The sequence below is a fragment of the Dicentrarchus labrax genome, unplaced genomic scaffold (assembly GCF_905237075.1).
Source record: "Dicentrarchus labrax unplaced genomic scaffold, dlabrax2021, whole genome shotgun sequence".
NCBI classification, from domain to species: domain Eukaryota; kingdom Metazoa; phylum Chordata; class Actinopteri; family Moronidae; genus Dicentrarchus; species Dicentrarchus labrax.
In genome coordinates, this window is record NW_026136724.1 from 2,557,896 (window position 1) to 2,585,114 (window position 27,219).

The following is a 27,219-nucleotide window of genomic DNA, read 5'->3' on the forward strand; positions in this document are numbered from 1 at the left end:
GCTATATATCTGAATAGTCTTTTATCCCTCTGAGCAACAGTTAAATAAGAATATCAGAAATCAGCAGTCATGGATTAAAGACACTGGAAGCATCAAAATCTGCAGATTTAAACGAGAACAGTGAAGTTCTCAGTAATGTCTCTAACAAGCTGCAGTTAACAGGCATGTTGCTTTAGCAAAACTATTCTTCAAACTTCACAATAGAAACACAAGTTTGATCTAGAGTTGGCACTATTAAATATCAGCTGAACCAGGGATGTCACGAGAACTAATACTTCGGTACCAAGTCAAAATTCTGAAAACATGACGGTACTCGTTTTTCTACCGTACTGCAGGTACCGATTGGGCTGAGGATACAATTCTTCCAGACCTGACAGCACAGTATATATACATACATATTCTGGTCTGCCATTAAATGCCACAGGAAGAAGAACACAGCTGTACAGGTGACTAACTCGTGAAACCTTTTTTATTAGTTATTTGAGTATAAAATATTATATATAATAATATTAATATATTATGTATAACAGGCATTTTGTACTTATTGCAATGCAGAGCTATTCACCTGTATTATTAAGGAAAAGTATTGATCAGGACTCTGTATCAGCAGATATTAAACGGGGATCAGGGACAAAATAACTGAATTGGGACATTTTTACCATGGTATTGAATTGGTATCAAGAATCGTGGAATTTCACTGGTATTGGTATCAACTACTACATTTCTGGTATATTGACATCCCTAAACTGAACATACTATGGACCGACAGATCACAAACCTGTTCAATCTGACCACTGAGCAGACTGCAGAGGGCCCAAAGACAAACCAGTTCCCAAAATATTTAGCCCAGTTGGTTAAATAATGACCATGGGTTTAATTTGGTGTTAGAATTACACTGTTATTTTTTTATCAGGAGCAATTTGGAGTTCAGTATTGTCAAGTAAGTTGAGATCCCTGACCCGCTACCCACTGTGGAAAGCTGGGGACTTTCTATCATCGGTCTCTACATCGCTTTGCTGTGATACTTTGACATACAGGAGGAGCCAGGGATCAAACTGACAACCTTCTGATTAGTGGATGACCCGCTCTGCCTCCTGAGCCACAGCTGCCCCTTTGGCAATTGTCAAATGGCAATTTGCAAGTAAGTACAGAGCAACATGTGAAATGCGTAGTTCGCTCCTTTTTGTTTTGTTTTTAATGTAATAAAATGGTCAGTCCTATCCCCGTGTGCGCTGGAACATTTTGGTTTGCTCTGCACCTTTTCTTCTTAAGGACAAAATAATTGACAACAATCTATTTTTAAAGAGCACAAAATCAAGTAGTCCACACTACATTAATGATGCTTACATTCTTGATTGGATACGTCACCATGGCGACATCCTTTGTGAATATTCTCTCAGTGAGAGTGTTTCCCCCTCTCCTAGTGGACAGCCCTGCTTTCATTCATACATTTCACAATCACATTCAGTTCATCACACACAAGTCCACCAATATCTGTGTGTGTGTGTGTGTGTGTGTGTGTGTGTGTGTGTGTGTGTGTGTGTGTGTGTGTGTTTGTGGAAGGTAAACGTCCCCTCCTTCTTGCTGGAGGTCAGCCTCAGTAGGCGGGGCGTCAGTGCCTCTTATCTTGTCCTGTTGCATTCTGGAGGACTGTCCCTGCTGAGCCCAGGACCTCCACCTAGCAGGCCTGTTTGTAGGGTTGGGGTTATTCCTCTTCTAAGATGCCGCTGTCGCGTTCCCTGTCCATGACGTCCCTGAGCGGCCTGCTGCCGGCCTGGGAGGAGGACGAGCTGCCCGTGGAGGACCTGCTGCTCTTCGAGGTGGCCTGGGAGGTCACCAACAAAGGTAAGATCACAAGTGTAATGGTGCTTTGGTTTCCCAACAAAATGAGATGTTTGAACCAAGCATGAGTTCAGCTACAGAAGGCCTTCAGAGTACTGCCAAAATGATACAATGCAAATATTGTGTTTCATATTCTAGGATACACAGGCAGGCTGTTTATTTCAAATATCTGAATATTGTCTTTATTATCATTTTGAATTGACTTTGGCACTGATTGCATAATAACAACTGAATATAAATTCCATACGGAGGATTTTACTAAAAGCAACAAATGAAATACGTCCAATAATTCTTACTCAAGGTCTATCTGTCTGTCTGTCTGTCTGTCTGTCTGTGTGGCAGTACTGGTATTATTTTGTGTAAAAGTTGGCCTCTTTGCCCCATAAAGAACAAATATTGGAAAGTGTGCAGACAGAGTCTGCTCCCTCTGAAGAGCTAAACATTAAACTGCAGATAAGTGGTGACAGTGGAACAGCTATGGCTTTGGCTGCAATAGCCTGATGCTAATGCGTGTCAGAGGATGGTGAAAATTTGATGAGGACTGGATGAATACATTGTACCTTTTATAATGATTATATTAACATGGATTGTGTTTACAGGGGTCAGTTTCAGCCTGCTTTGACTCTTGACAGCAGTTAAGGTGGCAATGGTCTGCCAATCACTGCACCGACGTACATTTAGAAAGTCACGTTTCGGCACCAGTATGTCCTGTGGTGTGTAAGGCCCAATATAACTGAATATTTCGAATATTTACTGTTAAATAATGTTAAAGAAGTTAGAAAAGTTTTGAAATAAACTAATAATAATTAATGATAATTTTCTTTTCACCCAAAGCACCCAAATAATGAAATCAAAATGAAAATCAGGTTCACAGTTCACTGTTTTTTAAATAACAGTAAAAAGAAGAAACAGAATTTTGTGTTTTTAAAACTTTTAAAAAGGTTTTCTAATGAGGAAAAGTGAATTATCTCATTATAATTAGCTCTCAAAAGATTAGAGGTCAGCAACGTTTTTTAGTTTATTTCAAAACTTAAAAGTTGGAGTTTGACACAAAACTTAAAGGAAGAGTTGCCCATTATCTTTCCATTAATGGTGTGGTTGACAGTGATCACAGATACCACATTTAATTAATAAAAACAATCGACATTTTTCACAACAGGCCTTTTGACATTAATAGTAGGGTAAACACAGGTGTTACCATTGATGCTAATTGAGGTTCTGTTCCATTTAGTGTAGCAGAGCCTTTCCAGTGAGCCAACATGCACACTAGCAGCACCCTGACTGTGTTTGACCTGAATGGAACAGAACCTGTGTTTACCCTACTGTTTCAAAAGGGCTGCTCTGAAAAAGGTCAAATAAAGCTGCAGTGGGAAACTTTTATAAAAATAACTTTTTGTCATATTTGCTGAAACTTTCACTATATCCTGACAGTAGCACATGAGACAGATAATGTAACTGAGGCCATTTGTATAACAGATTTTTCTTTGAGCTGTCTGTCAGTGTTAGAAGAGTCACTTTTATCATGTGAGCCTCTCAGATTTTTACATCACACAGGAACAATAACTAGTTGCTTTGCTGCAACACAACATTTGCAGTTCTTTCCTGTGAACTTGCATGTCCATGACTGCATGTCCAATACTGCATGTGGACATGCAGTATTGGACATGCAGACCAGAACATTTGAAGACAGTTGTGAATATAAGTCTATATTACTACGTGGTCATGTAGTCAAAGGGTTCAGAGGTTATCAGTGGTTGTGATGTTTTCTCTGCTCTCAGCTCTTATGAAATGCCTGCACTCTGATGCCGCTCAGACGTCATCGTGGGCTCACTGGTCGTTGATAGCCTTTCATATCAATATTTGTCTTTTTGTTGCTGAGTGAGAGACTGGTGGAAAACATTGCCACGTGTTGTGGTCTGTGTTTTGGACAGAAAATTCAATACAGCCCCTACCAACCTCAGGTTAATATTATGTTATGAATTGGCGCTATACAAATAAAATTGAATTGACTTGAATTGAATTTGAATATTTAGATATATTAAAAAAACATTTATTAAACACAGAACAAGCAGAGATTTTGCTTTTAAATGAGTCTAAAGCGATAATCAGACCACAATCAAATGTTAAAACAAAGAGCACACTGCCAAACCCAGCTTAGCTGAGGCTGACTTCCTGTTAGCTGGAGGCCCCTGCCTTACAGCTTACGCTCTTGGCTAGAAGAAAGCAATCGTTAGCTTTGTACCGTTACACCATTTGTTGTTGGTGACACCGTTTGTCATAATACATAAGTTAGTTTCATGGACCACGTTAGCTGGGAAAGTAATCTTGCAAGCTAACGATAGCCAAATAACATATCCACTGAAGGTTAGCCACTCCAACCACGCTGAGTAACGTTAGCCAGCTGCCTCAGGAGTCTGGGTGAAGCTAGCTCACCATTTGTCTGCGTTAACAAGCAAGCTAATGTTAGCCAGCTGAAATCACAATATCATAATACATTTCACAAGCTTTGCAGCAATGTTAGCTTTGACTTTGGACTTTGTGTTGGACTCCATGTGGTGGTGGGAGTTGGTCATTTGTTAGCGGACTCCATTTATAAGCTCACATTAGCTAGTGTTGCACAATGTTGAGGAAAGAGAAGGCACACAGGAGCATGCACAAACATCACATCCTTTTGGATCTTCTTGGAAAATCTGACTTGGAATGCATATAAATCAAGAAAGTCTATAAAAATAACGAGTAAATGCTTCCGAATCTTACATATGGCACCTTTAACTTTTATCTTGGAACATGTGACCAGTCTCTTAGTAGCTTTATATGGATGTATTGCACGTTTGCAAGAAGTATGGTGTGTTGATGTCAAAGTTCAGCTTGTCACTGCTTCTGTTTCTTGGATATCTGAAGTTGTCAGCCCTTTTGTCCATCTGACCTTTGACCTTTGAAGCAGAACAGTTCCAAATGTAAAACAGCTTCTTTGTCAATGACGTTAATATTTAAATGTTAGAATAGAAGCTAAAAACGTGCCTTTTCCTCTCGCTGTGTGTGGACGTGCAGTCGGAGGAATCTACACAGTGATTCAGACCAAAGCCAAGATCACGGTGGATGAATGGGGGGAGAACTACTACATGATGGGGCCCTACTTCGAACACAACTTTAAGACCCAGGTGGAGGGCTGCGAGCCACCAAACCCCGCCATCAGGAAGGCCATGGATGCCCTCATCCAGAATGGCTGCCAGGTGTGTGTGTGTGTGTGTGTGTGTGGCTCATGTCTTAATATATTTTATGAAACCAAGGACTGCTGCCTTCATTTGGAATAATTGCTGGCAGGTATGATAAAGTCTGGGTCGTCAATCAATCATAGTCAGTGGCTGGAACTCTCTTAATGTCGTGCCCATATTGCTCTTACAGCACAACTTATATAAGTTACAAATCTTCTTTAGTAGTGGTACTACTGCTATCATAGCTACTGTGATTGCTAATAGAACCACTACTACAACAACTACTACTGTATAATCAGTCTTCAATCAGTCTCGTCAGCAGTGAGCATGTATCAAGTTGGTGTTTCACAATGATTTATACAATTGCAATTACATGTATTAATACATATATTGTTACATATATTGCTACAGCAGTAAGAATAGCTTTTAGCATTTCTGCCATCTGTCACTGTGAAGGTTTACCACACTCTCACTGAGGGGACTGATGGAGTCCAGCTCCAGCCACCAATCATTGGCCACTAGATGGCAGTCATATACCAGAGACCCTGATGATCCAGAAGAGTAGACAAATGATATACCGTGCTCCCATGTGACCAACATGCTGTACAGCTATGTGCTATACAAGCAGCTGATTAGTCCATTAGAATGGAAACCTGCAACCACCTGAGCAACCCTACCTACTCTGAAGGGTTCAAAACCTTATCAGAAACAGCTACTTGTGAGTAACTGATATACACAATAAATGAAACAGAAATCTAGGGCTCATTTCTAACACACATCAAAGAAACGTAAACTAAGATAAGTCTGATCTACACATAATTTAAAACCAAGCCTACAGTGCACCATGTTGGACTGGTGGGTAGAAAATAGTTTTCTTATACAGTGTACCACTCAGTGGGCTTCCTTTGCTGATGTTGATGCTGCAGGTTCATTTTGGCCGCTGGCTGATTGAGGGCAGCCCCTACGTGATCCTGTTTGACATCAGCTCTGCAGCTTGGAACTTGGACCGCTGGAAGGGGGACCTGTGGGAGACCTGCAGCATCGGCCTGCCCTACCACGACAGAGAGGCCAACGACTCGCTCATCCTGGGCTCCCTGATCGCCTGGTTCTTCAAAGAGGTCAGCTGGCTCTTCACTGAATTCCCTGTCCTTCAATTTCACAGCTTTGAGTTGAGTTTAGTAAACACTGCTGTTTCTAACTTTGACTCATTATTTTTGACTATTGTTTTCCAGTTAACAGACCAGCTGGGAGACAAACCCAATGTCATTGGTCATTTCCACGAGTGGCAGGCGGGTCCAGGGCTTATTCTCTCTCGCTCCCGCAAGATCCCCATGGCAACAGTCTTCACCACACACGCCACCCTGCTGGGACGATACCTCTGCGCCGGGAATGCCGACTTTTACAACAACCTGGACAAGGTGAGAGGTCAGCGGGGTTCACCATTTAGGTTATTTTTTTTAATTTTTATTTCTTCCATGCCAAGGCCCCCCAAATGAGCTTATGCACAAGGCACCCCTTTCACAAGATGTCTTTAAAAACCTACTGACAGGGTCCCTGGATAGCTCAGTGGGTAGAGCTGGCGACCCATGTACCGAGGCTGAGTCCTTGCTGCAGCGGCCCAGGGTTCAAATCCGGCCTGCGGCCCTTTGCTGCGTGTCATCCCCTCTCTCTCTGTCCACCTTTCCTATCTGTCTTCAGCTGTCACTATAATAAAGGCCTATAATAAAGACCCCCCAAAAATATTAAAAAAAACAAAACAAAAAAACCTATTGACAGTACTACTTCTGAATATATTTCTTTACTTTTATTGATGCAATCATAATTACATTATGTACATATATGTGGCAGACACAGACCGTTACCAGGATAACAGTGTACATTTTATTTGGCACAAACAATAAATTGTTTAACATGCTGTAAATTCTGAAATTGCCTACACACATGCGCGCACACACACACACACACACACACACACACACACACACACACACACACACACACACACACACACACACACACACACATACATATTTCTGTTCCATCAGAATAATTTTCACATTCAAAGGTTCAGGCCCAAAATCGCAGCCTTTTACAGCCACTTAGAGCATCATTAGCGATATTGAGTTGTGTGTGTGAGTGTGTGAATGTGTGCGGAGGGGTCAGTGTAATGTTTGTAATTGGCTCTCTGCTGCTCGCATCCTAAAGGTCAGCATGGAGCTAAAGGCCACTCCCTGACTGAATGCATCATTGACAGACAAGGTGTTTGCGACCATAAGCCTGTGCAGAGGAATTCTATCGATGGAATCATATCAATATGCATTTTTAGATTTTGTCGACTGGAACACACTCAGGCAGCCAGGGTAGGGTTCAGGCCTAGGAGTAAACATTATCAATAAAAATAAACTGGTAAACCTTTAAATGAGTTAAATGTTGTTTCCTGTGTCCCAGTTCCATACTACATACTAATTCTATTAAGTAAGTAGTATGCATCATTAGAAAAGTGATGAAATGAAGTATACTTTAAATAGTCAATTAATTGTTTTTTCAAATGTCAATTGACGTTTTTTTCAGGAACAATACAGATACTTATTATTAGTAATCAAGGAAACCGATAACTGCTATTTGGAACTGATATAGGCTACATTTGCAGTCAAAATTAAAATGTTAGGAGTAAAATTTAACCAGAGTTACCAGTGGTGGAATGTAACTACGTTTCTCAAGTTCTGTATGCAAGTGCAGTTTTGAGGTACTTTTACTTTACTTGAGTATTTACATTATATGCTACTTTATACTTCCTCTCCACTACATTTCACAGGGATATATTATACTTTTGACATCACAACATTTGTTTGATACATTTTGTTTCTTTGCAGATTTAGATGAGTACAAAATATTAATCAACTACTAAATGATGATGTATTATAATAGCTACCCAGCATATATAAAGTTATTCAAATCAGTAACATTAAAGGAATGAACACATTGATGCATAAATATAATCCAACAATATAATGTATATTATTTTAAAACACTTACTTTTGGTACTTTAAGTATTGATGCTAATACCTTTTGTACTTTAACTTAAGTAGGATTTTAAATACAGGACGTTAATGGTCCATTTAGGAGGCTCTCTTGTTACTAAGTTTATATTGTATTATATTATATAATATTATATTATAACTAACGGTATATCACTAATGTTGTATCACAATAATGAGACTTAGGGCCGATACTGATATTGAATTGATTTTACATTTAAAGGCACACTATGCATGATTTTTACCTTAACAGCTACGAAGTCATTTCGATGGTAAACGAACTCGTAGTATAGCGAATCATCCCGATAGCAAAGCAGGAGAGGGACGCCGCTGGCAGAACCAGCAATGCAAGTCTGAAAGGTGGCGTCCCGCCAAATCTCGCAAGAATCACGAATTGCTTTACGGCGCGACGTCACATACATCAGCGACATAAGAAGCAGCCTCAATGGAAGACACTAGCAGGCATTCACTTAGACGTTACCTGGTCAGTAGACATCTTCGGAGTCTATCTTTGCCTGTTCGATGTCCAACGCTTCCATCCTACTGAACATGTACCTGTATACAGGGGGGAGGGGATCAGGCCGTGAGTGCAGAGACGCAGAGCCGTATATAGAGACGGCTCTGGTGAGTGGTATTTACGACAGTTAACGTTAAATACAAGTACTCCCCAACGACAAAACTAAAAAACTGCATAGTATGCCTTTAACCTAGAAGGTTAAAAATGAGAATGGTTAATAATTGTATTGACCTGTCCCCTGTCTGTGTGTGTGTGTGTGTGTGTGTGTGTGTGTGTGTGTGTGTGTGTGTGTGTGTGTGTGTGTGTGTGTGTGTGTGTATGTGTGTGTTGTAGTTCAATATTGACAAGGAGGCAGGTGAGAGGCAGATCTACCATCGTTACTGCCTGGAGAGAGCGGCAGTCCACTGTGCTCACGTCTTCACCACAGTGTCCCAGATCACTGCTGTGGAGGCCAACCACATGGTTCACAGGACACCAGGTAAGGAAGCTTTTCACTGTTGCACCTTGATACTGCACAGATAGAACAGACCACTGTCAGGAGGCCAACCCCCCTACCGTCCTCCAGCACCGCTATAAACACAACTTACCAATGATGTACCTGTTGTGTTGATGTACAGATGTGGTGACCCCCAACGGTCTGAATGTGAAGAAGTTTTCGGCCATGCATGAGTTCCAAAACCTGCACTCCACCAGCAAGGCCCGCATCCAGGAGTTTGTCAGAGGACACTTCTATGGGTGGGTGGAGTTTACAGACCCAGTGTTTTTAATTTTCTCCTTACTGAGGAAGGCCTTTCATATGTTGCCTGAAACAGTCTACTTCAGAAGTCCTGTATTCTAAACTAGAGAGTTGTTCCCTTCACACCTGACTGTAATTCCTATCCTTCTGGCAGTCATCTGGACTTCAACCTGGAGAAAACCCTCTTCATGTTCATCGCTGGACGATACGAGTTTTCCAACAAGGGTGCTGATATTTTCCTTGAATCACTGTCCAGACTCAACTACCTACTGCGGGTGAGGCCCTTCAGTCCTCTGTGTTCAGTAGCGCACTGCTGTTTCCATTAAATGTGTAAAAGTTGCAAAAAGTACACTTTCAAACAAATTAGAACCTTATAAAGAGAAAGGGCAGGTAAATCTTCTTCACTTAAATTCAATTCAATTTTATTTGTATAGTGCCAAGTTATCTCAGGACACTTTTCAAATAGAGCAGGTCTAGACCGAACTCCTTATAACATTATTTACAGAGACCCAACAGTACCACCATGAGCAAGCACTTGGCGACCTAACTATAAGCTTTATCAAAGAGGAACGTCTTAAGCCTACTCTTAAATGTGGAGAGGGTGTCTGCCTGGAAGCTGGTTCCACAGGAGAGGAGCGTGGTAACTAACCCTAACCCTAACCCGTTCTGAATTAATTGGAGCGTTTTAATGGACTTATTGGGGCAGCCTGATAATAAAGTGTTGCAGTAATCCAGCCTAGAAGTAACAAATGCATGGATTAGTTTTTCTGCATCTGTCTGCGAAAGGATGTGTCTAATTTTTGCAATATTATGTAAATGAAAGAAGCATGCATTCCTGTCCAAACGACTCATACATCCTTTGTTTTTTCGATCTCCACGCTATCCACAGGTCCACAGAAATGATGTGACAGTGATAGTCTTCTTCATCATGCCAGCTAAAACCAACAACTTCAATGTGGAGTCACTAAAGGGACAGGCGGTGCGGAAACAGCTCTGGTACGCCCTGATGTGCTTTACATAACAGATGAATACCAATATAAACACATGATAATGCACATGTAATACCTTATATCAGTGGTTCCCAACATGGGGGTCAGGACCCCCTCTAGGGGTCACCAAAGCTTCATGGGGGATCGCAAGGACTTCTTAAATTAAGGGCGTGCTAGAAAACGTACACATATATATCTATACAGTGGGCCTATATCTCAGCATTTGGTTCACTTCTGTTAGTTAAATGTAAAGTAACTCGTAAATTGTCTAATAGAACGATGGCCAATCATCAGGAACAAGAAAACACTGAATTTGTAAAAAAAAAAAAAAAAAAAAAAAAAAAAGCCTATTAAGTATGTATGATTGTGTAAAATTATTTTAAAATAATACATACTACAGACATAATTGTAAAATAAGTTCCCTAAACAGGAAATAATCCACTCCAAACTCGTTTTGCTCAAAAATTACATCCCTGATTTATTTTTTCTACATACCATCTGCATTAGTTTCTACAATGATGTTTGAGGTGTCTGTTATGTTTTGTTGTATTTTTAATCACAGCACAATCACTTGACAAAGTGTGTGACTATCCCTTTCACATATTTTTATGCACATTATGAATTACCACATTAAAAATGTTTTTAACGGTAACATTTTTAAATTAATCTTTAATTTCACCAACAATCTATGGTGGTTTTGCCTTTTTGAAAAATAATATTAGTTATAATATAGTTAATACCCTTAATGGGAGGTGGAAACTTGTTTTACAAAAAGGTTCTAATGTAGCGAACTAAGAGTGGGGGAGCCATCCCTTCTTAGCTCTAAGAGGAGAGCCACAGTGGTTCCAGTGGAGAGAAAAGGGAAAAAGAAAAAGAAAGGGTTTTGGGGATGGCATGTGAAAATTGAGTCAAAGAGGGAGCGAAATGAAATGAGTTCAAGGCGTGGTCTTGGTTACCCAATCTAGTTATAAAAATGAATTATTCACATAATGGTAGTGGATGGAAACATGCATTTTCTTCTGCTGAATTGCTAATTTGCAGTTGGTTTAGCCATGTCCATGTTCTTTCCCCAACCTTAACCAAGTAGTTTTGTGCTTCAACCTGACTGTACCTGTAGCAGATAAGGAAACCGTCATATATATCACTTTTGGTTTGGGGAGCCTTCTGGTGACCTCCCAGTCTCACGGCAGTTTCTGGAACCTCCAGACCTAAAAACAGGACCTGGACACACAGCATGGTCTTTCAAACTCTAGGCCTCAAACAGAATCCTGACGGAAAGTTCTTTACGGCTGCTTCAGTTTTCCATTTTAATGTCATTGTTGTTCAGCACACAAATTAGGGCTTGCTTTACAAATGCAACAATTTGACTTTTGCAGGGACACAGCTCACACTGTGAAGGAGAAGTTTGGCAAAAAGCTGTATGACGCTCTGTTAAAGTAAGTATGGACACTGAGCGAACCCACAGCTTTATTGATTTTACACATTTGCTGTGGACATCAGCACTGCTTCTCTGTGATAGATGGAGATCGCGCATGTTCTGTGTTGTGTGAATTATTGTTTGCTCCGTACTCAGAGGGGAGATCCCCGACATGAACTCCATTCTGGAGCGAGACGACTTCACCATTATGAAGAGAGCTATCTACGCCACTCAGGTACTGCAGCCTTCCTCCCATTCTTCCTTTCACAGTACTGGCTTTAAGTTGTTTTCTTCCATCTGATGATTGACTGCTTACTGAAGTTCTACCTGGTACATGTCTTCTTTAAATTTAGTTTAGAAATATGTACCATGTGAACACAATATCAACTAAAATAATACAAATCTTCAAAGTATATGTTGACCACTCTACAAGACAGGGCCACCAAAATTAGGTAAATAACCACAAACAAGAGGTGATTACATAGGCTTGGTTACATCAGTTGATATTGTGATTAAGTGGTGCATATTCCTAAACCAATTTGCATGCCACATCTGCAAAAAGTTCCTCATAGGACGCTGATTGGAACCACTGTAGTTTGGATACAAGCATGAGAGCTTGATGCCTGGCAAGATGGATCTTGCATGATCTCGTGATTTTGTGATCTTAGGAGTCCAGCTCCCTCGCAGGGTTAATAGTTTGTAACACGAGCGAGTAATTCTATATTATTTACCTTGCTATGGTCATGACGGGGGATAAAATGATTGTTGTGAAGGGTCTGTGTTTTTGGAATACAATACAACAATTACTACAATGACAATATTTTATTTCATAAGCAGAAAGAAGTCGCTATGTAAACTTTTCAGAGTGAAGTCTTTGGATTATCCAGAATATCCAGGACATAGTTCAAGGAAATTAAAAAGTAAGGAAATGATGCTATAGGATTTGACAAATGTATTGAAAATGTAATTTGGGTGAACAGCAGACTTTATAAATGTGGATATTTACCTTTGGCTTCACAGGCTGATCAAACATGACAGAAGTGCATCTTTGTGGATTAGGAATTGATTCCGTTTGTACTCTGCTACTATAAAGCGTCAACCCACCCAAATCACAGGAAAACATTTTCTCTCAGATACGCTATATGCAGATCATTTTGTTTTTATTTTACTTGGTTTTGAAGTATCCATCTCCAGTACAGCAGATGTAAGTTGAACTTTGTGGTGATCAAAGCTACTCTGGATAATAACAGGAGTAAGAAAATATCGATACATTTGAGTATCGTGATATTTTGTTTTATGATATTGTAATGAGTCTCAAAAACACTGCATAAATGTTTGTGTTTAAACCCCCAGAAAACTACATAGCAGTGCTGTAAACCTAGTGCTATGCTATGCATATACAGTAATGGCGTGTTCTTCATACTACTACAGTTTTCCTAAAAAGAAAATTTAATTGCAGTATATTGCAGTATAGTGAATGATATGTATGCTATGGCCTGATTTTTACCCATACACAGCCCTAATGGATAACAGCTCACTGTAAACTATTTTCAACTGTTATTAGCTATTTTCTGTGTAGCTTCATATGCTTTCCCACAATATAAAACTATTCAATGACAATTTTAGGTTAGGAGTCCTGTGGCTCCAAGGTTTGGAGCTACTCCACCATTATTCAGCAGCAGTGTAAAAATAGCCAACAGACAGAATAATAGAAGATGCTGTAAAAGATAAATCTCCAGCAGCACACTCATATCCTCAGCTCTATTTTTATGAATGGATAAGGCATTTCCCCGGGACGGATCAATGTGAGCGATGGCCCCTGCTGGAGATGAATTATAAAAGGACACAAGGGGGATTCCCCCGAGCGCAAAGCATGAATGAACGTCAGAGCCGTAACCAAGCTGAGTGTGGGTTAATTATCTTCCTCTACCCCGGACCACGGGTCAATAGACCGGATGTGTCGAGTGCTTAGAAAAAGGTCTTTCTCAATTAAATGAATTTATGCCAACATCAATATTTCAGTGGTGGGAAATGGAGTGAGACTGGTATTGACTCGGAGCGTGTGGAGAGTGATGGGACAGAGGCTCGTCCTGATTAGTGATTGGAGGAAGCACGGTTGTGATTGTTTCTCTTCTTGTCATTTGTCATGTGTAGCCCTCCACATTTCCCATCCACCCCCACTTTTCAATTACAGCCTTGTTTATTTCACAAACTTAGACGACGAGTAGAGTAGTCTCTCTCTTTCTGTACATTTCAAGACTTATAATACCTTTAAACAACTGACCCTTCCGAAGCCACGCACCTTTTGGAACCTCGGTCAACTTCCTCCTTTCCTATACGTAGATAAGCGATGTGCTAGGCTCCTCTACGTTGAAAAGACTCATTTTGAAGCTAGCTAGTCTACATAAATCATTGGCTAGCGTAATCGTTTTTCTAACATTAGCTATCAGATGTAACTAGCTAGCTGACAATTAATGTAGATTGTTTAGCTAGGTAGCTAGCATTTTACTAAACGTTAACTAACTTAAGATATATTGCTTTTATCTTTTGACCATCTCCAAAATTGTCTTTTCAACATACATTATCCTTGCACATAGAATATCTATATATATCTACATATAAGTACAGGAAAGGTGGAAGTTGACAGAGGTTCTGGCCGAGGCTTGCTCAACTGTTATCAGAGCACAGAGCAAAAAGGGGTGGGACTTATTATATTTTCAATTCATTTGTGGTGTTAATAAAATACAACCAGTTTAAAAAAGTAGTAAATATAAAAGTATATATTGTATAACATCATTTCCAAAAATCATTTGTACAAAGACACAAGGTTACATAATTCTATAGCTTTGTGAGTGTTATTTCTGGTTCCCACATGGTTTCCCCCTTATTCCAGAACTTCTCATCATGTTCCCTTTTACTTATTGGTACGTACTCTTATAATCTTATAAGAACTGCTCTTTTTAGACCCAAGTAGATATCCATTAATTTTTGTTTACTATTAATAGGGATGCACAATATGGATACTTTTTTTTTATCCGATAAAATAACCAATAATTACCTGCTCCTCATGGCCGATACTGATAAGATAACTGATCATTTTACAATTTTGTATTTTAAATAGAAGATGATAACCTGTACTTTATGCACACCTGAAGGTAAGAAAGGCTGAGATGTAGTGAGCAAAGATGGATGATTTAATATTCCACAGCTCTGTTCTAACCGAATCTAACTGACATCACTGTTGTTAACAACAACAAACATCAAAGACAATATTTATGTTCATCAAAAAACGTCACAAACATACTTTGGCTCTCATAGACATAATAAATTATTATCATCATCAACTGATCATTTATTGGCTCTAATTTAATTATCAGGATCATTTATAATAATGTAAATTTCCCATTATCGGACGATTATTTATCTGCCATGATAATTATCGTGCATATGAATATGTTGTATGCTGCTTTCATATTTTCAGTTCAGTTCTGTAAACCTGTTATGCATTGAGTAAAAGGCTCACTGGGTAATGATAGCAATTAATTGGAAATGTACTGACTGATTGATTGTTTCTGTTTTAGTAATTCTCAACATTCCAGCCTTTCTATTGTACTTCCTTCGGAGGAAATAATAGGAAGCTATGGGAGCTGTAAAATGAAGCGTTGCTGGTTTTGTATTGCGCTGTGATGTTGCAGTAATCAGAATTCATTAGCCCAAGGTTTGGATAATGCTTGCACTAATCAATACTTCTCAGAATCACAGTCTGAAAGGTTACTAGTTGCGGACCACTGAATCAAACACCCATTGTCATTTCTCCTCACCTCCCCTGCTTTAGGCCTGTGTGTTTGTGTGTGTGTGACATATAGTATTCAGTGTTTCCTCTAGGATTTTTTTTAGCAGTGGGGGCAGGCCCGTCCGAACAACTTAATGTGTAATGTTTCTCGTATTTACAAGAAGGTTTAAATAATTAACAATATGTAGTAGATAACATTTCTCAAAGGTTATAAAGTTTCTAATCACTCAATAACTGTTTGTTTACTTACAGGATAAGTTGAGTAGGTGGACATTCTGTGTGGCCCAGGATACATTAGTGTTTACACTACAAAAGATATGTAGTCAAATGCTTCCCAGAATACCTCAGCAACTTTACACTGTATTTAGAACTGTCCACTTGTGATTGGCTCACGTAAGAGGCATTCTAATACCAGGTGCAAACAGGCTCCATGATGATATAAATCTCACCTAGTTTGTAAATGTGGCGTCCGTCACGCTGACACACAAAGCAGAGACCTAACGGACCTGTCTCCTCTCCTCCTTTAAACAAAATGATATGCAGAGACACAGCCTCCCTCCAGTGACCACTCACAACATGCTGGACGACACAACTGATCCCATCCTGTCCAACGTCAGACGCATCGGCCTCTTCAACTCCAGGAACGACCGAGTCAAGGTACACAACACATCTTGTCTGCTTCCTCTGTGTGTTTATTACCATTGTGTTCTCTTCTGCAGACAGTTTGTAAGAGTTCTTCAGTCATACGTTGCCTGGTAATGATGTGCATCATTTTGGTTAAAACTAGAAGAGCAAGTGAACAAGTGATGAACACTTTGTAGAAAGAATTAAGAGTTTGCAGTCATTCTTGCAGCTCTGTGAGGCTTTACTTAGGCACAGTGATGCTTGATGCTGAACTAAGTTGACTTAAAATCATAGTTCTAGATCTAGAGGAAAAGTCTTTGCTCAGTGGGGCACAGACTCATGCAGAAGCAAAGTAACATGGTACTGCAATTCCACTACTTTTGGCAGTAACTAGTAATGTAACTAATTACATTTTCAAATTTAGAAACAATTATTAAAAATTGAAATGTCCAGTGTGAAACATTTAAGAGGATGTATTGGCAGAACAAACCAAATACTGGTTTTAGATAGCGCCGTTTTTCATGAGTTTGCGGCCACCGCAGTTTCTCCTCCGCAGATGGTCAAATACAGATGCGAGCATTGTTCAGTTAATTGCAATTTGCAACTAGAGGCCACTAAAGCCTACACACTGAACCTTTAAATAGGATTGTTATTTACTTTGGTCTTAACTGAAAATAGTGGAAGACTGTACACAAAGCGAGCAGATCCTTTTGATTTTGTATTTTCCACTTTGTGATCTAATGTCAGCTGACTTTACAGTGGCCCAATTATCAAATATAATTATTTATTAATTCAATTCAATTCAATTCAATTTTATTTGTATAGCGCCAATTCATAACAGAAGTTATCTCAGGACACTTTTCAAATAGAGCAGGTCTAGACCGAACTCTTAACATTAATTACAGAGACCCAACAGTACCACCAGAGCAAGCACTTGGCGACAAGGGCAAGGAAAAACTGCCTGTTAAAAGGCAGAAACCAGGACAGATCCTCCGGCCAGGTGGGTGGTCGTCTGTCTCGACCAGTTGGGGTGAGAGAGAGAGAGAGAGAGAGAGAGAGAGAGAGAGGCAGAGAGAGAGGCAGAGGGAAGGCAGAGAGACGAGAGACAGACAGACAGACAGGTGCACAGCAACAACAGTATTGGCAATGGCAGTCAAGCAGGACCATGGCAGGAGGCCCACCAGGATCCATGAGAACCCGCAGACGAGAAAGCACAAGAACCCGGGAAAAGTGGAGTTAGTAACAGCATTAATGGGACATGAATGAGTGCAGAAAGAGAGAGAAGGAGGAGCTCAGTGCACCATGGGAAATCCCCCGATAGTCTAGGCCTATAGCAGCATAACTAAGGGATGGTTCAGGACCACCTGATCCAGCCCTAACTATAAGCTTTATCAAAGAGGAATGTCTTAAGCCTACCTGAATGTGGGAGGGCGTCTGCCTCCTGAACCACAACTGGAAGCTGGTCCACAGGAGAGGAGCTTGGAACTGAAGGCTCTGGCTCCTGTTCTACTTTAGAACTATAGGAACCAAAAGTAGCCCAGCATTCGAGAACGAGTGTTCTAGTGGGCAATAGGGTACTATGAGCTCTTTAAGATATGAAGGGGCCTGACCATGAAGAGCTTTATAGGTGAGGAGGAGGATTTTAAATTCAATTCTACATTTTACAGGGAGCCAATGCAGAGAAGCAGTACAGGAGAGATGTGATTATGTACTAATGAACTACTGTTGCAGAGCTCGGTTAATGTGTACATCTGTGTCTACCAACCAAGACAGTAAGTGTAGCTTACATGTAGGAACGCTAGTTGTCGCTGCCCTCTGGTGATCGGGAATAACTAAATAAAATTTGTCATCTGTGTGCATTAAAAAGATAATTGAAGCAAACATTTAAAAGTAACTCAAAGGTTACTTTCCCTGGTAACTAATTACTTTTACATGCAGTATTTGGTCAAATATTTAAAGTCTGGAGAAAAGTAACTAGTAATTGTAACAAATTTTCAGTAACTTGGTGGCAGCTTAGATCAAATAATGAATTCAGGTGAGAAGCCAGCTATCCATCACTTCAGATCAATGTGCCTACGTTTATTATTTGCTATTTAATGTTCAGAAGAGGCACAAGAGTCTGAGGGGATTGCAATAGCTAAAAGGTAAGGGGTCACCAAAAAATAAGATTTCCCAGTGTTCATGAAGAATGAGTATTTTTACTTCCATGTTTCCACAATATTTCTCTGAAAATCTCCCTGTCTGTCCTCCACCTCTAAGATTATCTTCCACCCTGAGTTCCTGTCCTCCACCAGTCCTCTGTTGCCCATGGACTATGAGGACTTTGTTCGTGGCTGTAACCTTGGAGTGTTCCCCTCCTACTATGAACCATGGGGATACACACCTGGTAACCTTTTACCCTCACATTGCAATATAATGCAAATAATGCATCTGCACACAAATGCTGTTTCTCAAAATCTCCACAGCAGCCACGGGGGCAAAGATTCATTCTGTATACCAAATGCACACTTTGCAACAAGGCAGCCTGAATGAAGCCTGCAAGCCAGTTCAGGTTACAAGGTTTAATGACCCTCTGCAATAAGGCATTATATTTATATTTGGAGTTGTTATTTTACAATCTCCAGCTTTAAACTTCAGCAATTATTTTTTTACACACAATTAGTTTGATTTGTTGGAATCCCTTCAAGTGAAATACAGCCAGACGTTTACCATTCAGCTCAGCTTTTTAACTATGTTTAAGGTAGCTGCTAGCTAATGGTAGGCTACCTGCTGCCAGAGCCATGTAGAGAGAGAACTTCCGTAATATTAACTAGTGATGGCACATGTGGTGATGCCTCTGTTGCCTGTAATATCCAAACCAGAGGGCAACTATTCCAATAGGCAGCTCTGGTACTGAAACAAAGCACCACCATCTGCATTGTGCTTCAGTCCGGTAGATACTGGTTGTATAGGAACTGGTGCCATATTAGCACTGTGTTTTGGTACCCAGCTCTAGCATTTGTGGACGTTCCCACCATCAAAGTCAGGTCAGGTAGTATAAAAGTAGTAGTATAGAGAGTAAGAAAGTCAGAATACAGAGGTGATGGGGTGGATGAATGGTTTGTGTCCCTTGTGAAATCAAAAGTCAAAAGTAAGATATGTAAGTTTACTTGTAAACTTGCTGAAGTTGTGTCAGTTAAGATATTTTCCTAATCCTAACCGAACTGTAACACTTTCACAACAAGCTTTATTTTGAAAGTCTAAATGCATGTTGCATATTTCCAAATGACACTAGAGGGGTACCTACAGCGTCTTATGTTGAAGCGGAGGGCCCCAGAACGTGTTCTTAAAGACCTTTAAAATGGTTGCTTGATGCTGCATTTTGTCACCTGATACCAATACACATGTCTTTTTTCTGAGCTGTGTTGTCCTTCCCCAGGTGAATGTACTGTAATGGGCATTCCCAGTGTGACCACCAACCTCTCAGGTTTCGGCTGCTTCATGGAGGAGCATGTCTCAGACCCTACTGCCTATGGTGAGGGCATATCGCACCATGTGCACACACATACACACACGTGCACACACACATCATTGCTATTGCTGCCTCATTTAAAAGTGCCAACAGCCCTTTCATTTTGAGGAATTACATGACTTACATGACTGTCCACATGCTGATGCTCAAGGGCATGTCTCCATCAGGTATTTACATTGTGGACCGGCGGTTCCGTTCGGCCGAGGAGTCCTGTAACCAGCTGACCCAGTTTATGTTCAGTTTCTGCCAGCAGTCTCGGCGCCAGCGCATCATCCAACGGAACCGAACTGAGAGGCTGTCTGAGCTGCTGGACTGGAGATACCTGGGACGGGTGTGTTTGGTGCAAGAAAAGTTCAAGAGCAAGCTGAATTGAGTTGCCCTACTGGGTGCATTCATTATAGACTTGAAAATGTCAAGTCTCAAAACAAAGGAGGAAAAACGTAGCAAGATGTTCAGTTAAATGTAAAATGTTTTATGTGTATCTCTGACTTCTTTGCAGTTCTACATACAAGCCCGCCATCTTGCCCTTAGCAGAGCTTTCCCAGACAAGTTCAAGATGGACCCCATGGCCCCTCTGAAGGTAAGCAGTAGGAAAATTAATACCTAGAAAAAGAGACATAAAACAACCATAAAAAGACTCAAAACGACTAGAGAGATGCAAAACAACCAAAAAGAGAAATAAAATGACCACAAGGTGATGCAAAACGACCACTAAGAGACTAGATAAGATAATAAAAGAGATGCCGCCTTGTCTTTTCTGGTCGTTTTGGTGTCTTGTTCATACATAGGAGGGGTGGAGGATCTTTTACATGAGATTGTCCAAGGTACGTTTGTCTCATAATCTGTCCATGGCTGGAGGCTATCTGGAGTTACAAATAGCAGCTATTCATCTATATTATTTCATATTAGTAAAGTGGTTTATTTGGCATTGATTGATTACACTGGGTGAATAAAGTAACTATTAATCATGTACAGCTGAACATTGCCAAGAACCAAGGCTTTTTTGAATCTGTGCCCCAGTCTACCTCCTCCTGTTCAAAAGTTTCTAAACCAAACCATCAGGTCTGCCTGGGTGACTTATTAGATGCAGCAAAGAGTTTGCAATGGTGCTACAGTCTGAAAATCATCTTTTGGTGGCTCCCACTGAAATGCTCTCTGACAACCTTGAAAAAAAGTCTTCCTCTAACAGCACATACATGTACATGAGAATACCTTCCATGTACTGACTGACGCACAGTAGATATTGTTTGATTTTACCCACATTTGTCAGGCTTTAATTGACAGCCTAACATTTGGATGAATGTCATCGTGGAGTGTGCTGTAGTTGCATAAAAAAAGACTGCCCCTTTCTTGTTTCGCTCATCCTTCTTTTATCCATGGACTATGACTGATAAGGTATCTGATACACAGTTTTCAGGTTTGGTACAAATTTGAATTTCAGTTAATTAGATAAAATCTTTGTTTATCATTGAAATTTATTAATATGAGAAGTATAAAAAACGGAGATAGGCGAAGAAATAGGGATAAAGAAGCAAGCACTGAAGGGAGGAAAGAATGAGTGAGAATGGAAGGTAGGAGGGAAATAGAGGGGCTGAACCAAGAAATGGGAAAGGGAAATGGAGGGGAAATGGAATGAAAGATTGAAAGAAAAAATAGTTCATAAAATGGAAGGAAAGAGAGAGAAAATGGATGGATGATGGGTAAGAGGGAGAAATGAAGTACGAGGGAGAGAAATGGGGGTGGATGAAGGAGGGAGTGAAGGAAAGAAAAAAATTAAAGTAAGGACAGGAGGTTATACAAAGGCAAGAAAGAAATAGGGATAGAATAGAAAGGAAGAAGGGAAGAAGAGGGGAATAGAAGGGGCAAATAAAAGGGAATAGGAGGCACAAAGGGAAAATGAGAATAAAAGACAAAAAATGTAAGAGGGGATGGTAAGTCTGAGATTACTGATGTTGCAGCTTTTTCAATACAATCCAGGAGGCAACTGATTGTGAAGGAACTGTTTGCAGCAAATTTTGAGTCTCTGAATATTTTTCATAGAAATGCACTGAAAACTGCTTGGAATTGAATTTAGTGCTTTGTTTCCACAGGCAGAAGGTTTCCGTTACCCCCGGCCCTACTCGGTGCCCCCTTCACCATCTGCCTCCCTCCACTCCACCCCCCACCACAGTGATGTGGAGGACGATGATGATGACGAGCCCTATGATGAAGACGAGGAGGCTGAGAGGGACCGGCTGAACATCAAGGCCCCCTTCGTCCTGGGTGCCGTGCCGGAGGGCAAGAAGAAGCAACCAGGAGAGTCAGGCAACTGAAATCTACCATACAGATTGTACACAGGTTTACTGCTGGATGTGTAGTGAGTAATTATCATCATATTCTTACACACCCGCTGCAATAAAATCCCCCATCTCCACTGCCATCACTTAGTGTACTTCCACCACTGCTGCGAAGGTTGCACTAAAATAAGAAACACAAATTGAACGTTTCTTGAAGGTTTGTGGATTTGAGTTAAAATTAAAAAAAAGTTATGCAAGTTATTTACTAGCCCGGATCCAGGTCCATCACAAAACCCGGTCTCGAGGCTCAGTTTAATCATGGCGTTCCCCAAGGCTCCATTCTGGGCCAACTGTTGTGTTCAACGTGCTTCCTCAGTTAGGCCACAGAATGATGACCTCCATCACTATGCAGACGACACACAGTTATATGTTCTAATGTAATCCAATAATGTCTAACTAATCTTGTCTGCCTTAATGACATTGAAATAAAAAATGTATTTTCTAATCACTTCTAATGTTGTATGCCTGTTAATTTGTCAGTCTGTCAAATATGTTAGGTTATTTTTGAGTATTTATATTGTATATTCTCCTCCTATGAAACAGTACTTTTGATGACTCATCTTGAACTCGGTGGTGTATACTTAATGTATCCTAATTAAATGTGATATAGGGCAACCTAGCCTCAAATGGAATGGAAAATGGTGTGTGCACATAAGACTTTGATTAATTTATATACTGGGTGCGCCATCATAAACACTGCTGTAGAACTTCAAAGTAGTTTAAAAAAAACGTAGACAATCTTAGACCAATAATGCTATGAATTCAAACTCTTTTTATTAAAACATTACATTGGGTATTTACAAAAACAACAGCTGTTCCTCTCCCTCACACGGAACCTTACATTCGAAAACAAAGACGATGTTGTCCAGCAGCTTTACAAATGTATGAAAGACGATCAGAAATATTCTCTCTTCCACACCGGCAGCTCCTGGAAATACACCTCGTCTGGGTTTTCATCGGCTGGATAAGAGAAAGAGAATAGAGAAATTTGGAATTAAAATATGAGTCTTGAGTCTAAGACAGAGCAAAGGATGTTTTTATATGAAATCCTTGAAAGTTTGTGGAATAGAATATTTGTCTTAAAAGATAGAGGGCACTAAAATATTTTTGTGTTTAAAACCATTAAAACGCCATATTAATGTACAATATTGGATATACAATATACACTATTTCTGTTACTGTATAGCGTAAATTGCATATCAGATATGTTACATTATATACTGTAATTGTACATACTGTTCTTAAATACTTATTTTCTCTCTTTTGCATACTTTCAAATGGCATCCAGAGTGGAGGGCAAGGGAGGAATTTCATTGCGCAGGAAAATTGTTTTTAACTGCATATGACAGTAAACACTTTGATCACATTGCAATGAACATGCTGGTGAGTTATACAACAGTTATCCAGCAGTAGTAGTTATATTACATTTATTTGTTGAAAAGCCACTTACAATAAGTGCAACTTGAAACTTAGTTTCAACATGTGGATATAACCCAAAATAGTAGTAATAGTTATCCAGTATGACCAAGAGAATCACTTCCATGATAGGGAGCTTTTAGCTTTATGAGCAGCAGAAAGTGTTCCGTTGACTGTTTGCCCTGGGTTTTGCCATATAGGCTCAATATAGTTGACGATACTGACTACCGAGGCATGTTATCTATAATGTGATTGAAGAAATATAAACACTAGAACTGAGTGTCAATCAGGTCAAAGCAGTAAAGGATCTTAAAAATACAGAATGTAGAATGTGGTATTTCCTAGATTTATATGAATATATGTAAATTCAGAGACTAGTTTTTCCCCCACTTCTAAAACCTCAGCCCTGACATATGATGTGCACATCTGCTCCAGCTGTGTGCCAGCCGGTACAGATTCTCCTCTCACCTCCCTCTCTGGCTTGCTGCAGGAAGTTCAGCAGGACAGTGGCTGCCTGGTCCACGCTCAGCTTCTCTGTGTTCTGACTGCGGGTCTCTGATGGGGAATAAACACAAATTATCTGTCCACCTCATTCCAGCTGCAAGACCTTTGGGGAACCTTCTCATTAATTAAAGAGCAATTTTGTTTAGTAATGTTCTCTGTACCTAAGTGTAATGTGTCATAGACATCTCCTTCTTTTCGGTCCTCTGAGATGAACCTGCGTCCCTCTGGGAAAAAGAAAAGAAAAACATGCATCAGCACACAGTTTTTTTGGAATGTAATAGCTTAAGTCTTCATTGAACAAGGACCATGTACAAAAACATGAATCTCAAAATGAGAAGAGATGATTTATAACAGATTTAGCTATTAACTCATTTCCATCTGCAGTCCCTGGGCAGGTACAAACAGAACAATCACCAGATACTAAACCATTCATCTACATGCAACACCAACAGTGTCTAGAAACAGATAAGAAAGGACTTATAGCTACAATATCACATTGTTTCCTTGTAATATGGAGACCAAGTGGTCAGTTTTTTAAAAATAAATAGATATGACATTATAGATAAAAATATAAGAATACACACAATATGCAATATACCATGACACTGAAGTAACCCAAACTCAGCTGATTTTTTTCACAATAAGTTGTTTTTATTCAGTTGACATTAACTTAAACTCTGACTGAAAAAAAAACAGACTGCCTTTAGAAATAAAATAAAATGTATAGATTATATTATTAATTGCATAATGTATTTAGTACTTCGGCTCTCCATTTAGGCCCGGGATCAGTAGGTAAATACATACGAGTGCCTTTGAGGTACAGCATAGCCTGCGGGGTCCAGTTTCTCCGCTGGAAAGAGCCCTTGAATGGAGAAAACAAAGAAAAAGACTTTGTTTCATCTGAAGGCTGTAACTTTTTCAGATTCTTTAGCTCTTTTCCTTCAGGTAGGCTACTTAGTGAAAACCTCGCTGTCAAATGCTCAAGAGAGAGAAATAAAGCAGCTTCACCTTTGGCGCGCTCCACGACTGTGAGATGAACGACGCCAGCAGTAAAAGGGTGAGCACGTAAGTTAATGTGATGGTCCGCAAACCCTATGGGAGATAAAGGTTGTCAGTCACAATTTTTTTAACACAGCAACAGAGGAAGACTCAATCCGACATGAGTGTTTCTGTGCGTAATAACGCGCGGGGTGCGCGCATTAGGAATCACTCCACCAAGCCTTCAATTCATGGAGTAACTTTGAAACTAAAGTGCAAAGTAGTATATTATGAATATAACTACTAATAATAAATAATACGAACCTTGTTTGAAAAAAAACCAAAACATTTTATCTGCAGTTAGAGGATGCGTAAAATGCCAGAAAATATCGGGCTACTCTTATAATAATCGGCTTCTGTAAAGTAATTCAGGATTTTTGAAATCAAAACCGTCTTTACTTTAATGAACTCCAAGAGAAAACTTTTTTTTTAACAGTATGTTTCAAAATGTTCCGGATATTATTTGTAGAAAAATGTGAAACTAGGCTGTTAAAAAAAGGAAAACCTTTCTTTATCCAACAAATGAAACCAAAACGCATTCTACTTACTTTCATGGTGTCAGAGATCCCGTGAGCCTGGTGTCCACAGAGTCCAATCTTCAAGGTAATCTCTGGTGGTGATCCCTCTCCCTGTATTTATATCCTCCGGGGCGGGGAACCCTCTCAGCCCCGCGCTCCTCCATGACGCCAGCAGCGATAGGTCACGCTGCCAGTTTGATGAACCGAGGGCGGTCAGGAGAGAACGAACGGAGAGTGAACGATCAATTGTGCTGCTTTCATTGAGAGCCGTTAATATACAGTAAATACTTCTGAATTAAAACAGCTGCCATGAGCACTTTCAGCTCCCCAAAGTAACTCATGTTGGAGGCGCAGGCCGTTATTGTAAAATGTGGGCCGGCTCTGTTGGGGTGGGGGTCGTTGGTATATGAGCAGTAATATTTCCCCTCTGTGAGAGTATTGATATGTTTGCAGCTTGCTCACTGGAGCAGAACACGGGGAGGTGAGGGCTGGATTTTATGAATCAAAAGGCCACACTCCCGATAATGAATGGAACTACACTGATATCATTAACTGAGGCAAGGAGGCAGTCAAGAAAGATAACTGGTCATTCCCAGATGATCAAATATCAACACACTGGGTTGGTGGCTTAAACCTTTGGGACCCAAAGCGTTGGTATTTGACGACCTTGGAATGAGACCCAACAATTACCTAGGCTATCTTTCTCAGCTCTGATTGGTTGTTTTTTTTTTTTTTCAATAAAAAATACCAACTGTAGTTTTAAAATTTGGCCATGGAAAAATATTTGATTTGACTACAAGTAACTGAATTATTTATTGTTAAGGTAACTTGGGTAAATTAAGTTCATTATATCAATTCCATTCAAACTAGTATGCTACACTCATGCAGAATATCTCCAACTTATTTAATGTGTTAACAGAATGACTCAAATTGAAGTAAGACTAATGTTACCACTTACATTTACTCAGCAAAAGCAAATTATTACATTTCCTGACGTACAATAGACAGAGAATCAAAAGTTATCCAAACTGCAGTTATTGTGTTCACTGTTACTATTTTTTTGTACAGTTTATATCCATTGTTCTCCGGTTACTCAGGACTCCCTTGTTGAAAATGGTTGGCAACCACTGATATAGTGTATAATAGGGCACAAATCTATTTAAGGTTTGAATAACATTCTTATTTTTAGGGAATAGCAATGGTGTAATGTAATGTTTGACTTCACGTTCAAAAATGAAAAAATATGGTTTATGATTGGACAATTTAGATTTCTGAATATGAGATTCTGCAAGAAGTAGGATTCAATTATTGATTATTATTATTATTATTATTATTATTATTATTGATATAGTATCGATTTCTTATGGTAAAAGAATCAGAAACAGCCAGACAATACATTTTCATATTAAAGGGTCAAATCAGTATCAATGTACTGGTCAATAAAGGCACAGATATCGTTCCAGTAAGAACCACTGTCATGAGATCAGTGGGGAAGACTTACTCTGTCAGTGCGTCACTCACATGAGCACACCTTGGAGACGCTAAAACTGCTGCTGTTACTTTTTGCAGTGTAAAATTAGTATCTGAATAATTTAAATTATAAAATTGGAAAAGTGGTTTTGGATAACAACAAACCGGACGACTGCTGCTGGAAAACGTCACTGGTGAATTCAAATCTATTTTAATAATTTAATAATAATTCCCAAACTGGGGGTTGGGACCCCA

The 27,219-nt window shown here is 39.8% G+C and overlaps 2 protein-coding genes across 2 annotated transcripts; one reads left to right on the plus strand and one right to left on the minus strand.

Moving 5' to 3' along the window:
* Positions 1-1,644: 1,644 nt before the first annotated feature.
* Positions 1,645-22,466, plus strand: gys2 (glycogen synthase 2). The gene is made up of 16 exons (XM_051392032.1): positions 1,645-1,845; positions 4,894-5,075; positions 5,984-6,175; positions 6,290-6,475; positions 8,946-9,090; positions 9,230-9,347; positions 9,503-9,623; positions 10,238-10,344; positions 11,714-11,773; positions 11,911-11,989; positions 16,091-16,204; positions 18,431-18,557; positions 19,590-19,685; positions 19,850-20,013; positions 20,182-20,262; positions 21,773-22,466. Exons 1-16 carry the CDS (start codon positions 1,722-1,724, stop codon positions 21,992-21,994), a joined length of 2,118 nt encoding a protein of 705 aa, XP_051247992.1. The 5' UTR covers positions 1,645-1,721; the 3' UTR covers positions 21,995-22,466.
* A 301-nt stretch (positions 22,467-22,767) lies between these two features.
* On the minus strand, positions 22,768-25,600 carry spx (spexin hormone). The gene is made up of 6 exons (XM_051392633.1): positions 25,525-25,600; positions 24,947-25,030; positions 24,743-24,800; positions 24,100-24,162; positions 23,903-23,989; positions 22,768-22,978 (listed from the first exon to the last, which is right to left on the minus strand). The coding sequence occupies exons 1-6, from the start codon at positions 25,528-25,530 to the stop codon at positions 22,914-22,916; spliced, it is 363 nt and encodes a 120-aa protein (XP_051248593.1). The 5' UTR covers positions 25,531-25,600; the 3' UTR covers positions 22,768-22,913.
* Between the last annotated feature and the right edge of the window lie 1,619 nt (positions 25,601-27,219).